General features: G+C 41.6%; 1 protein-coding gene across 2 annotated transcripts in view; it reads left to right on the top strand.

Annotated features, from left to right (window-relative positions):
* Positions 1-768: 768 nt before the first annotated feature.
* The window catches only part of LOC127582696 (E3 SUMO-protein ligase PIAS4-like), a 70090-nt gene continuing 56145 nt past the window's right edge, over positions 769-14713 (top strand). For both annotated transcript variants that reach the window (XR_007958155.1, XM_052038256.1), the window contains exons 1-2: positions 769-965; positions 8761-9271. Coding sequence is in view for 1 of the 2 variants with exons in the window: in XM_052038256.1 (XP_051894216.1) it covers positions 8762-9271 (510 nt within the window). In the remaining variant the exon portion in view is untranslated. The remainder of the gene's footprint in view (positions 966-8760; positions 9272-14713) is intronic.

Raw genomic sequence — 14713 nt, forward strand, 5'->3', positions numbered from 1 at the left:
CTCTTTCTGGTTGCTGCTCAGCCCTCCATCCACCCTCCCAAGATCTTCATCCAGTGTCTTTTTACCAATACACCATAGAAAGCATCCTATCTGGACGTATCACGGCTTGGTACGGCAACTGCTCTGCCCAGGACCACAAGAAACTGCACAGAGTTGTGGACACAGCCCAGCGCATCACGGACACCAGCCTCCCCTCTATGGACTTTGTCTTTAGCTCTTGTTGTCTTGGTGAAGCAGCCAGCATAATCAAAGACCCCACCCACCCGGGACATTCTCTCTTCTCTCCTCTTCCATCGGGTAGAAGATACAGGAGCCTGAGGGCACATACCACCAGACTTAAGGACAACTTCTACCCCACTGTGATAAGACTATTGTCCCTATACAATGAGCTGGACTCTGACCTCACGATCTACCTTGTTGTGACTTTGCACCTTATTGCACTGCACTTTGTCTGTAGCTGTGACACTTTACTCTGTACTGTTATTGTTTTTACCTGTACTACCTCAATGCACTCTGTACTAACTCAATGTAAATGCACTGTGTAATGAATTGACCTGTATGATCAGTTTGCAAGACAAGTTTTTCACTGTACCGCAGTACGTGACAATAATAAACCAATGCAACTCTTTTGTCACCTCTCCCGACAGTCAGAGCGCTGCCAGTCTCTTTCTCTCCCATCTAGAGACTCCTTGCCCGTTACCTTTCCCTGTTGTGCCCCTCGGCCGGCCGCGTCCCTCCCGGCGGCGAGTGGACCGGGGAGAACTCGGCCGGTTTCGGGCGCGCCGAGCGGGAATTTCCAGCCCCTATGTCAACAGCGGCGCGGCACGCTGTAGTGGCGGTCCTCCGGCCGCACGGCGGCGCTGCGGAGGCCGCCCGGTAACTAGGTGGCGCTGCCGAGCTCGGCCAACCACGGAAAGGCTCCCAACCCGCTCCCCGGCTGGCTGGCAACCTGCATGTGAGAAACCGTAAGAAAAACCATTTAACGTTTAAACCCGCTCCCTGGTCTCGGTCCTACGCAAACTTCCCCAAAATTAAAGCGCCCCCGCCACAATAAAAGTTCGGCGGCGCCCTGTCGGCTCGCCGCCTCGGTGCAGGGCCTGTGGCTGCCCCGGCGCCGCTGCTGACGGCGGCTGCAAAGCTCTCGGATCTCCGGCGTCCCGGCGGCGGTGGTCACCGGGACACGTCTGCCACCCGGCTCCGGGCTGAGGAATAAACCAGGGCCTGCACCACCGGATCTACTTCCGGCAACGGTGCCCGGCCTCCGGAAAATAACCAAACCAAAGGGCTCCCGCCCGCACCGCTCCCGGCGTCGGGCAAACCAAAGGGCGCCGCCCGCACCGCTCCCGGCGTCGGGCAAACCAAAGGGCGCCCGCCCGCACCGCCCGGCGGGCGCCCGCCCGCACCGCTCCCGGCGTCGGGCAAACCAAAGGGCGCCCGCCCGCACCGCTCCCGGCGTCGGGCAAACCAAAGGGCTCCCGCCCGCACCAGTTCCGACGATAATAAAAAGTGTCCCATTCTTTTCGCGCCCCTCCCCTCCACCTTTACATTCTTGAGAGTTTTTTTTAATTGCATGTTTCTTATACTCACATTTTGTGACGGTTTGAAGGGAAATACATATAGACCATCAGTGATGACATTGGAGTTTTGGGGCCATTTCTATCACCACCCCCCCCCCCCCCCCAAATTCAAGATGATTGTCCATGAATGGGTTTTGCAGAATGGAGATGTACATTAAATGGATATATCTCATTCGGTCCTCATCTCCGTGTTGACCATGCGAATACAGGTTGACACATTACTGAGAAAAAAAGAAAGGTCAAATCTAACTCTTTTCCTGGCGTCTGTTGGTGGAGACTGGTGTGTGCCATTGGGATAGCACAGGTGGTTCTTCATGTGCACTGGGAGTGAAGAGCAGGAAGCAGTCAGGTCGAATGATCTCTTATGGCTCCGGTTGACTAGTGGACAGGTTGTACTGGCAGTTTCAAAAAAAAGTGAGCACCTCTAAAGTGTTGACCACAAATAAGCCACTATTTTCGAGGCAAATCTGTAAATAGTAAAAAAAAGAAACATTAGAACGATTATAGATTTCAAATTTGAAAACCATCAATGCATCAGGCAATAGTTTATCAAAATGAAAAAAAATCCTGCACACGCTGGACATTAGGCTTAAAAAAGAAAATGATGAAGGTACTCAGCAGATCAGGCAGCATCCGTGGAGAGAGGAAAAACAGAGTTTATGTTTTTGGTTGATGACATTTCATCCATTCGGCCTAAAACGTTATTTCTGTTTCACTCTCCGGAAATGCTGTCTGGCCTGTTGACTGACTCTTTAATAATCAGCTTTTATATTACATTTTAGATTTTTTTGATGATTACACCATTGTGCAATTCAGTTTCAATAGCTGAAAAGGTTGTTCTTTACTTTTTTTATAAAGGAAACATTGTTTGATTGTGGTGGGATATGAACCTATTCCATTAAGTTATATTTTGCAACAGAGAAAATCTCAAGTGCCAAGAACTGCAGTTCTTCAAGTTTCAATTGAGGCAATTTCCAAAGAGGCATCTGAATTCTGAAATATAAAACACTTCACATCCACTGGATGCCCCAAATCACTTCACAGTAAATTAATTATTTCTGCACTGTAATCATTGTTGATGTCAATCAGTTTGTGCACTTCAGAATTTTGGCCTACCTGAGGTAGCACCTCTGACAATGTAGTACTGGATACATTAATATCAGCCTTGGCCAAAGAATAACACTCAACCCATGTTAGAAGTTCATGGGTTCAAGATCAACCCTAAGACTTGAACACAAAATCTCAGCTGACAGTTCAGTGGAGTAGCGAAACAGAAAAGAACCCGTGGCACTACTTGAAGAAAAGGGTAGCAGTTCTCCTTTTGTCTCAGCCAACCTCAGCAAAAACATTGACTATTAATTCATTTTATTGCTGATTTGTGGGATCTTTCATAAATTTGCCTACAAATTAGTCCATTTAAATATTAACTAACAGTCTATATTGACAACCATGTATCAGCAAATAAGTTGAAGGTATGCCTAACAGTCTATGGTACAATAAATACTGTTTAAAGAAAACTAACAGCAGGAACTTCTCTCAGTGAAAGTGAAGGGGTCATGTACAGCAGTGATTACCCTATCATCTCCACTCTGGTTGGCTATTGTTATTATAATTACCATAAAATAATTGTGCAGATATTTTCGAGAGGGAGAATTTGTGTATATACATTGCATACATTTGATTCTAATACCTATTTGTACATTCTAACACTTTGAACACCTTAAAATAAATCTTTTAGTAGAGCATTTTCTCTTTCTGTTCTCAGATATATCCATTTTAACATAATGTAAGCATACACAGATCTCCAATGAAGAAGCAGAGGTGTTTTAACTCAAATGGTGCCTTTCAGAACTTCCAAAGGCTCTTCAAGCCTTGTCTTCTCTTGAAGAGAGGAATGTTTGTTAGTCAGAACACTGAAATATCCATGCTCTTTTTCTAGTAGTGCTGAGATTTTCAATGCCCATCTGAATGGGCAATTATGAACTCATTATTATCATAAAGACAGCATCTTTGACAATTCAGCCCTGCAAAAATATTGGTGTTAATTAACCTGCATAACATAATATTAGTAATATGATTGTGTGAAGCATTGAGCTACTTTAATGCAATAATGTGTTGTATAAATAGAAATGCTTTGGAAAGTGGTGCCTTTCAGAACTTCCCAAGACACTTCAAGCCAATAAGCCACTTTCTGAACTGAATTGAATGTAGTAACTGTGGCAGCTAATTTGCTCTCAGCCAGCTCCACAAACACCAACATCATAATGACAAGATAACCTGTTTTAGTGCTACGGGATCTTTTACTTTCACCATTAGATAGAGTTGTAAGTTCAATTTAATGTCTCATCCACTCCTAACGTGTTAGATTGGAATGTCAGTTTAGATTTTTGTACTCAAGAGTGGGCCTGGGTGGCGTTTATCACAATAGTGGAGTGTCTTAATCCTTCATGTCTATTTGTTTTGCTTTCCCATTCTTATCCTTTCAACTCACCCCTTACTGCCTCCCGATTTGTTTTTAGATGTTGACATGGTTTCTTTTGCATGGTGCATTTGACAATCAAAAATGTTCTCTGACTGTCTATCTCAAATCTCTTGCATATTTTCACTGAATATTCTAGGTAGCAACTTGTGCCTACCTACATCTATCTGAACAGATAATCATGCTCTTGGCAGGAATCATCGGAGGTAAAACATGCCAATGGTCCCTGATGTTTGTGTATTATAAGAAATATTTGCATTTATTTCATGCCTTTTACAATCATTTACAGTCAATGAAGTACCCTTGAAGTGCAGTCATTGTTACAGTGGAGAAAATCATCCATTAGACCTGAGAGTGGACAGGCTTTTGTGTACCATTATTACTGAACTAATTAGTAATTGATTTATTATTGTCACATATACCGAGATACAGTGAAGAGCTTTTGTTTGCATGCCATCCGGATAGATCACTCTATACATATGTACATCGAGGTAGCACAAAAGGAAAAAAAAATGCAGAATATATTGTTACAAGTGCAGTGCAGGTAGACAAATAAAGTGCAAGGGCCATGACAAGGTAGACTGAGAGATCAAAAGTTCATCTGTACTGTGTAAGAGGTCCATTCAAAGGTCTTGTAACAGTGGGATAGAACCTCTCCTTGAGCCTGGTGGTACGTGTTCTCAAGCTTTTGTATCTCCTGCCTGATGGGAGGGGGTAGAAGAGAGAATGACCAGGGTGGGAGGCGTCTTTGATTATGTCGGCTGTTTTCCTGAGACAGTGGGAAGTGTAGACAAAGTCAGTGGAGGGGAGGCAGGTTTTTGTGATGGACTGGGGCTGCATTCACAACTCTGCAATTTCTTGCAGTCTTGGGCAGAGCAGTCGCCATACAAAGTTGCGATGCCTTTGGATAGGATGCTTTTTATGGTGCATCTGTAAAAATTGGTGAGGGTCATCAGGGAGATGCCAATTTTCCTTAGCCTTCTGAGGAAGTAGAGATACTGGATAAATAAAGAATGGATACAGCAGCTCAAAACTAGGCATCCATGAGGGACTGTGGTACAATCTGTAACTTCATGGACGTCATTTACTGTAAAGCTGGATAACCAACTCTTGTTGAATGCTATTTACAGAAAAGGTTAGGTTTGAATATCTGCAAATGCCTTCAAGTGAAATTTGACTGTAACTTTGTTGAATAGATGGGAATCACTACCATGTAGTTGCACAAACAGAAAAGTGTCCTGAGTTGTTAAACAGTAACTGGGCGAGACAGGCAGAGGGGCTGACAACTATTTTCATTTGATCTTCTCTTCCTGATTGGACTGTGTCAGAGGTTTAGGTTTCCATGGATCCACGAGGTAGAACTAAACATTCTTTTCAGATAGCATGGTCTAAGGTTCTCGGCCTGGCATCGTTCTCGGTGTTTTGTCCTAAGTCTACATCCAATTGCTTGTAAAAGCTCTCAGTGGGTTTTTCCATTATTCTGGCTAGTGCAGATACATCTTGGGCTGAGGAGTTTTCTGCCAGTAGTGTATAGTCAGATCAGTGGCCCTCAAGGTCAGATTTGTAAGATCAAATGATGTGGTTGGGATGATAAGTCTAGAAGAAGTGGCAGAGGTAGAAATAGATCAAAACATTGAAGAGATTGAAGACAAGGGTAAGGATTTTGAATTATCTGAAAGAATGATGGACATATGAAACTTGCTTGTATTCCAGGATTTAGGCACATGCATTTTGAATAGAGTGCCTGACATAATTACAACACAAGAAAAGTGCTAACAGTGAATCTGGAGATTTTTTATGATGATCTTAAATTTATGTTCTCTAGTGATCTATTATTGACCAGCTGAAATAGTCCCTATTTATATCATAAACCTTAATAATTTTGAAAAACTTTATCAGATCTCTTCTAGGACGTTGATGTATTTAAAAAGAATTGCAATTTCTTTGGTGTCTTCTGATAGTTGTCTTAAATTCCTATTAAGGTTGCAGTGAATCTCTTTTTCAACTTTCCTATGGCTCAGACACTCTTTCTAAAGCAGGGTGTCCAAATTGGATATAATATTTGAATGGTAATTTGTCTAAAGTGAGCATTCCAAAAGATTTAGGAGGAGGAATTGGCCATATGACACCCCCCCCCCATAAGCCTCAAAGGTCATAGTTGATGTGATCTGTGGATTTACCTCCAATTTCCTGCCCAGTTCCTAAATCCTTGATTCACTGTTGTGCAGAAATCTGTCTCAGCATTCAATATATTTAATTTCTCTACATTCAGAGTTTTTTTGGATAGAGAATTGCTAAGAATCACAATCTTCTGCCTACCTTAGCTCCAAATGGTCAACACTTTATTCTGTGACAAATTCCCCTAGTTCTAGACCCTCTCACCAGTAAAAAATTTCCTCACATCATCAACCCCCTCAGCTCCTAGGAATCTTATAAGTTTCAACAAGATCACGAGATAATTAATTTGGCACAACACCGTGGGCCTTTCCACAGAAGACAACCCCTTTGTCCCATCAATCTACTGAACTTATACGCTGTTCCCTCTGACAAGTATATTGTCCTTAAATAAGCAGACCAGAACTGTACACAGTACCTTGGGTGTGGTCTCACCAAAACCCTGTAATTATAGCAAGATTTCATCAGTTTTGCACTCTATACCCCTTTCAATACGAGCCAATTTTCCAGATGCCTTTTTAATTACCTACTCTACCTGCACGTTAACTTTCCTTGTCTCTTGCGAAAGAACATCCAGAACCCTCTGAATATCAACATTAAATTATCTTTGCACCATTTAAATATATTGCTTTTGTAGATGATGTACTAATTTCTTAAAGATAATATCCTACCTATTTTTGTTTACATCTTCTGGTCAAAATTTTATTGTTGTTCTGTTTTCTAGCCCTTAATTAACTTTTTGTTAATATTGTTACATTTCATTTAATCCCTATCCCTTGACTTTACCTCCAAAACTCCTACTGATGCCGTATCAACATTTTTGTGCACAGAGCCACTGTTATATTATTGATGCATTTAGCTTAATTTGTCAGATGGAACATGCTGCTTATTATTCCACGCTGGCTTCTCAAAGTTCTGTTTCTTGTTTTTTTAAAAAAAATACCTTCCTTGTCATTACTGGTGACTTACTGGGAGATTAATAGACTTGTATGAAATAAGCCCAAGCTAATTAATACATTCTCAAAAACTACATTGTAATCTATGGTACACCAGATCCACTTGCTTGCAAAATAATCTTGCTCATATTAACTTTATTTACCATGCCCCGATTTTTAAATCCCAATACCAATTGAATCCCAATGTCAACCTTTTTATTTATAAAGCTCTGGGTCAACTTTGTATAATGGCAAAATCTTGTCAGAACTTGTTTATAGTGCAGAATTTGCAGACTTTTGATGCTGTAGAGAATTCCACCTTTACTGGGCATAAGAGTTTGGGATGGAAATCAAGAATTGCATTTTGAAAACTACCCTGCATACCTCTGGAAAAAATAATTCCTCAAAACTGAATCTCTAGATGTCCTCAGGCCCTGGTCTGAAGCATCTGAAAAGTCAATGTTTATTTGTAACGTAACATGCATTTTTTCAAAAGTTATGTGTTTGCTCCCAGAGCCTAGTTCCTGAAATAAAAAAATAAATTAATCTCTATCCCCAATCTAGTTTGCAAGTTAGAAGAGGGATTGCTTTTACTTCTAGTTCTGCTTTCCTTCGATGTCATTCTTACTTCTACCTTGTTGGTGTTTACTCTGACCTGGTGCTGTTTCTACAACTGTCACTTGTGATTACATTTCCAAATTACTAAAATTATTTTCCATGTCCTATGGGTACCTTTAAATTTATATAAAAAACCGTACTTCCCTGGCTGATCTTCTGACCCAATCTGCCCACTGTACCTCAGTAAATTTGGAACATCTACTCGCCCAAATCCCAGTTCCCTCTGCATCAAGGCTGCCTGCTTCTGCCTGCCATTGACTTTAATGTTGGAGAGAAAAAATTTACCTTGACTCAGACTTGCTTTCTTTTTGTATTTAGTTGTTGGCAAGAGGTGAGAGGGGAAAGTTTAAAGGAGATTTACGTGGCAAGTTTTGTTTTTACACAGAGAGTGGTAGGTGCCTGAAATGCACTGCTAGGGGAAGAGGTGGAAGCAGATACAATAGCAACATTTAAGAGACATTTATACAGACACATGGACAGACAGGGAATTGAGGGATATAGACCACGTGCAGGCAGACATGCAGTTTAAATTGGCATCATGGTCGGCACTGACGTGGTGGCCAAAGGGCCTGTTCCTCTGCTGTACTGTTCTATGTTCTGTGAAAGCCCATCCACTTTCCTATAGGACATGGCATAAAGTTTGTTTGCTGTCCTCCTAATTTTTGTTCCATTTCACCGTTCCTCCAGTCTCTCTATAACCTATTGTCATTAGATCTCACCAGGACTCTTGTACTATCAGAGCATCCCTGTAGCCTATGCTCCCAGTTTAATCATATCTCTGGCTCTGTCTTGCTTTAGGCTCTTTTGCATATTAAGCATAGAGGCCCTGGATGTGAATGTTTGCTTGTACTGCTCTGTGTAATTTTTTTTTCCCGGTCAATTTTGGGAATTTTGACTTTGCAAGTTGTCACGTAAACTCGATCTTGGTTTTGTTCAGGGCTCCTAATATATCTTTAAATTAACAATTATTTTTCAGAATGGATGTATCAATGTCTTCTGATCAAGAGATTCCATCTGGTCCAGAAGAACATGTGGAAGTTGAAGTATCTGTTTTCCAGATAGAAAGGGAGGAACCTGAAGATGCAATCATACGAATTAGACTGGGTAATCGATTACGGCAAAGAAGGCGACGGCAGCGTCTTCGTGCTGCCAGAAGTGAAGCAGAGAGAGTGGAACCATTGCAAAATGAATGTCCATTACAGGTTACTGCAAATGAAACGGAACAACCTGAAACTCATTCAGAGATTTTGCAGTTGAACCAAGAAGGACAGCTTGAAAGCCTTCCTAATGGTAACAATGCTGAGTCTTCCACTGTTGTGGATACTGCTGATCAACTGGAAGAAAATAGAGAGACTATCGATTTACGTGATTTTGAGCGAATTCTGAGACGTCGAGAGAGTATACGCTTGAGTCAACGAAGGCGGCGAGAACGTCTTCGTAACTTGAGTCGTAGTCTTGAATCTCCTGATCCACTTGCAAGATGTCGAGTGAGTGTAAGATTATGTGAACAATGGTGCAAAAATCTTAAATCTGTAAATGCTTTTCATTATCCGTGTGCAGTGCTGTTTTAGGTTCGGTATGTGCATATGTGTAAAATATGCAGTATATTAAAAATCCACTTACTGCCTGGACATCTTGGGGGTAATTTTGACCTTGGGTGATGGTTGGAAGAAAATGTACAATGAACAGCTGAATTAACATGCATTGTACATGTTACTCAAAGTCAAATTTATTCTCTTCCATAAATGTGATCGAGTTTTCATTCCACATTTTGCCATAATTATTTTGTCTCTCAATTGTTGTTTTGGGCCTTACCTATGAGTGTCATCGCACAAATAAAAAAACTTGACCTTCATCTGCCACTGGATTTCCAGTTCTCTCAGGAGCTTTCTAAATCGTCTTCCCAAATTACACCAACTAAAAATATGAGTTTAAACAAAATGTTAAAAAAGTTAAGAGTTACACACTGAACAACAATGATTAAACATATCCACTGGGTTGCCTCTTAATCCTCTTTCTTCCAATGTTTTTAAACATCTTCATTAAAACTTTTACGTGAAGGTCTCAGTCTCTTCCAAATGGCTGGACCTTTCCTCGACTTATGATGCTTTAAGCTGAATTTGAATTGTGCAATGTAAACACATAGAGTCAAATCATGATGGCCTAGGTCCCCAGCAGTCTGCCCACTCCTGCAATTATCTAACCCGGAATGGCATTCTGTATCCAAAGGTCCAGCAATGTGGTCCAGATAGCAATGAAGAGGCACCACCTCCTAAGAAACCCTTGACAGCCCATCACAGCCAGCAAAGCTGAGGTCAGGACTTCCTGGCTGTAAAAGTTGTTACTGATTTGAATAATTTTTGAGTGTGTCTGATATGCAGAGGCATTTAAAAAGTATTGAAAAGAAAGTAAATAACAAAATTAAAAGACTTCTAAGAAATACTTAATAAATATAAAACATAAAAATTCAAGCAATGTGAAATATCAAAAATAATCCAAGATAATTTTTAACAATGACATCTTTGCAGCCTAGATCTTTGGCACACAAACTGCATTGGAAGTAATGGGGTTTTAGATCCGAGATACATTATACTCGGGAATTCCAGCAAAATTAAGTTTTACTGCTGGATGCTCAGGTGGAGTCCAGTAGCAGAGTGGCTTTCTGAATGAATTTTAAATATTAAGATAGTTTTGTATTTTTCTAAAATAATGTGTTGGTGTGTATCTGTAAGAATAGAAGAAATGTCTGCTCTGATTTCACTTTGTTTTGTTTTTGGTTCCATGAACCTTAAAAGGAGATAGAGAAAGACAAGATAAAGAGAGATTGAAGTTGGAGCAGTTGGGCTAAGCAAGGGAAGTAAAGAATCCATAAAGGTTCTTAAAGCAATGTTATTTCAGTTAAAAGCTAGTGAGGTGAAGTGGGGAATGTACTTGGTCATCACGTTTTGGCCTTTGGAATTTGTAATGGAAAAATATGTGACTTTAAAGTTGTATGTCTAGATCCAATGAGTTCATGAACAACAAACAATTTGCTGGAGGAACTGAGTCGGTTCAAGCACCATTTGTGGGGGGAAAGGAATTGTCGACGTTTTGGGTCGAAACCCTGCATCGGGACTGAGAGTGGAGAGGGAAGATGGCCATTATAAAGAGGACAAGGGGAATGGTGAGACGGGAGCCCAAGGTGATCGGTGGACTGAGGAGGGGTGAAAGGTGACTGGCAGGTTGCGCTAGGTATGGGGTGGGAGTGGGGGGGGAGGGTGGAGGGGGGAGTTGGGAGACAGCAACAGGTGGATGATAGATGGAGGCAGACAAAGAGAGAATAAAAGGAAGGAAAAAAATGAGGCAGATGGAGCAAGATGGGAAGAGGGGAGGGTGAAGGTTGGAAACAGCTGCTGGAGGGTGATAAGCATGAACACAAAGCTCTAATTTTGCTCTACTGACCACTACACATAGTATTGGTTGCCTATTTGGCTATTCTTATGTTGCCTATTCTTATGTTAAAATCTGCATGTGTTAAGTTCACTGTCTCCTGCAAATGAAAGTTGCAATGTGTGATTTAGCCCATGCTAATTTTCTACTACCTGCTCATTTCCATGATAGCAGTGACCATGTTGTTAATTAGCTTGACACATCAGTTTGAAGTCAATTTTGTGAGTGGTAAAATCCTGTTAAAGTTAATCTGCACCCATTAAAGGGGAGACATATTGTAGCTGGTGCTGGTCCTGGTGCTGGCTGCTTTTCTGCAATGACCTGGGTTTCAATGAAGAATGGCACAAAACAGGAGAAAGCACAAGGTTTTCAGTTGCAGCAAAGTACAGAAGACGTTCTGTATCAATATGGAACCAGGAGGCCTACCAGGCATATGCCAAGAAAGTGAAAGACCTGGAAGGTAGCATTTGATGTTAATCCTGGGAGACAAGCCTCAAGGACCTGGATGCATTGCCACAAGAAGTTCAGTTACATCGCACTTGTCAAGGTCTGTGAGCAATTTTCAAATGCAATATCTTAACCAACTGTTCATAGACAATGCTCATTTCATTACACCCCCACTCATTTGCCAAGACTCATTTCTAATACTTATATGTTGCACTAACATCTAGCACTGCTGTAATTTTCATACTGGTATCTCACAGTTTACACACACTATCAAGTATTCATCCATGATAGCTGCATTACCCAAACAAACAAATTGCACAACACTGAATTATACACTTCTCCCTCTCTTGTAGGACAAGGTGGTGTATAACAAGATGCAAAAGGAGCTAACTGAAGCAGACAGGCGTGCCTGTGTACCACAGTCAACATGAAGAGGACAGTACAGGCCATTATTAGGGTGCCCATTACTGAGGCCATGGCTCAAAGATAATGGTATCCTCATGCTTATTTCTCCTTCTCACATCCCAATTCTCCCTTAAGCTACATTCCTTTCTGATTTACAAGTTGTTGGTAGTATAAGAATGCTTTTCCCTTTCCTAGCACAACCTTACTGTTGTCTCTTTTTCATTTCAGATACCCAAGAACTGCAGTCAGGCCAAATGGGAAGATAAACTGCCACTCAAGTTCCAGCTTGGATATTGACAATACACATAATTTTGAGTGTAGCGTAGAAGCAGAATCTGCACATGGTGATATATCAGGTATTTGTGTCCTGCTGCCAGGTCATGGGTAAGGATAGACAAAATATCAGCAGACCTCCACTCAATGTCAACAAGCATGAAGGTGTCCAGAAAAAGCCCATCCTTTCCAGCTTGAAAGGGATGGCTAACTTTGGTCACCCACCTATGAGCTGAACTATAACACAGTGTCAGAAGGCCAGCATTGCAGCACCAGCAATATATACACTCTTGCCTGATTCCAATGGAAGTTTAGGCTGTTCACCACGCAGTCTGACTACTGCCATTTTGGCTGAGAATTATCGTGCAAAGTGTATCCTGGCAGTCCAGCAATTAATCAGATTACTAGGATTGCCAAGGTGCCATTCTGGTAGAGATGGCAGCTCCATGTAGCATATGCATTTCGTCCCTGTCTCTCTGCCAGTGTCCTTGCTGTTGCCTATCAGCCGGCCAACCTTGACTACTGCTACATTGCCCACATGGTGTATATACAGTTGGGCTTTCTTGACCAGGAGCTGTTTGAGGTCATTGTCCAAGGTCATCTACAATTCTTCCAGTAAAAGTCATCCATCATTCACCAGCTGTACTGGCTACTGGAGTGGTGCTGCATAAGAGCATCAGGACACACAAAGGCACACCTAAGACATGCGCGAAAGTGTATTATTGTTGTATACATTGTGACACAATTTCATTCATACATTTGATTTCTATTTTTTATTTTGTTTCGGCATTTACTTTTGTGGCCAAGAAAACTATGACGATTGTCAGAAGAAAGATGTAGGGATGTTGGTGATTAGCGGCTGCCATTGTTCTTTTCACACTTGAATTAGATTTTTAAGGCAGGATGGGGCTGCACAGGTCACTACCTTCCTTTATGTTCTCTCTTTTCCTTGCCTTATGGCTGGTGGCAAGGATTGGCCCTTCACAAAAGCATCTCATATTTTGACAACTGCCTTGCAAGTAAAGCAGGCTTATCCAGAGCAAACCATGCAGTGAAAGCTTCAGGTAGTCAGTGGTCTGCTCTTTTGCATTTTGTACAGCAGCATGATGTTCATTGTATACACGCTTCCAGTATGCTGCAGAGGTTATGCACTAGAGTCATCTGTGTTGTCAGCAAATACCATTTTTACCCAGTGTTTCACTTTCAATTTGCTGTGTTTGTTCAATTACAATGAACCGCTGTAGAATGAAGGTAATGGAATTCACTGTCAGCTGGATATTGAGGAAATGGAATTCCTTTTGGTTCCTGTGTAGGTTAGTGTTGACAAGTGACATTCTAAAATTAATTTTGATGGCACCCTGGATTAAGGGGAAGCCGTAGCATTGCCACTTGTTCTGGCAAAGTAGAACAAAATCTAGATTTTTCTATTTGAAAAGAGAACCCCAGTGATTATTATACAAATGTAAATATCACCAGCTTCGGAAATGGAAAGAGCCAGATGCATAAACATTTATACCCGTCATCGCTATTGCAGACACTGGCAATGCAGTAAACATACTTCTCTGAGCTTGCATTAGTGGCTGCAGCAGATGGCAGATTTCAATAAGAATCATAGAACAGTACAGCACAATACAGGCCCTTCAGCCCACAATATTGTGCCGACCTTTAAACCTCACCTAAGACTATCTAACCCCTTCCTCCCACATATCCCTCTATTTTAAATTCCTCCATATACTTATCTAGTAATCTCTTGAATCTGACCAATGTACCTGCCTCCACCACCACCCCAGGCAGCGCATTCCATGCCCCAACCATTCTCTGGGTAAAAAAAACCTCCCTCTGATATCTCCCTTAAACTTCGCACCCATTACTTTAAAGCTATGCCCCCTTGCATTGAGCATTGGTGCCCTGGGAAAGAGGTACTGGCTGTCTATCTATTCCTCTTAATATTTTGTATACCTCTATCATCATGTATCCTCTCATCCTCCTTCTCTCCAAAGAGTAAAGCCCTAGCTCCCTTAGTCTCGCCTCATAATGCATACTCCCTAAACCAGGCAGCATCCTGGTAAATCTCCTTTGCACCCTTTCCAATGCTTCCACATCCTTCCTATAATGAGGCAACTATGCTAATCGAACATGCTAATTGAATTGCAAACATCTCGTACATTATTCTTTGTTAAGATCTAGTTTGGAGAATTGTTCCCTAAACATTGTAGATAGATGTAGTTTGCTTTTGAGAGCCCCTCTCTCCATCTCCCTCTCTCTGTCCTGCTCTATGTGTGATCTTATCTTTCCAGTCATCCTGTATTTTAGGGAGAGTCTCCCCGAATGCATCCTCGCCTGAAATCACCTTGTTTTATGAGGAACCTCGAGGA

The sequence above is a fragment of the Pristis pectinata genome, chromosome 24 (genome assembly GCF_009764475.1).
Source record: "Pristis pectinata isolate sPriPec2 chromosome 24, sPriPec2.1.pri, whole genome shotgun sequence".
NCBI lineage: Eukaryota > Metazoa > Chordata > Chondrichthyes > Rhinopristiformes > Pristidae > Pristis > Pristis pectinata.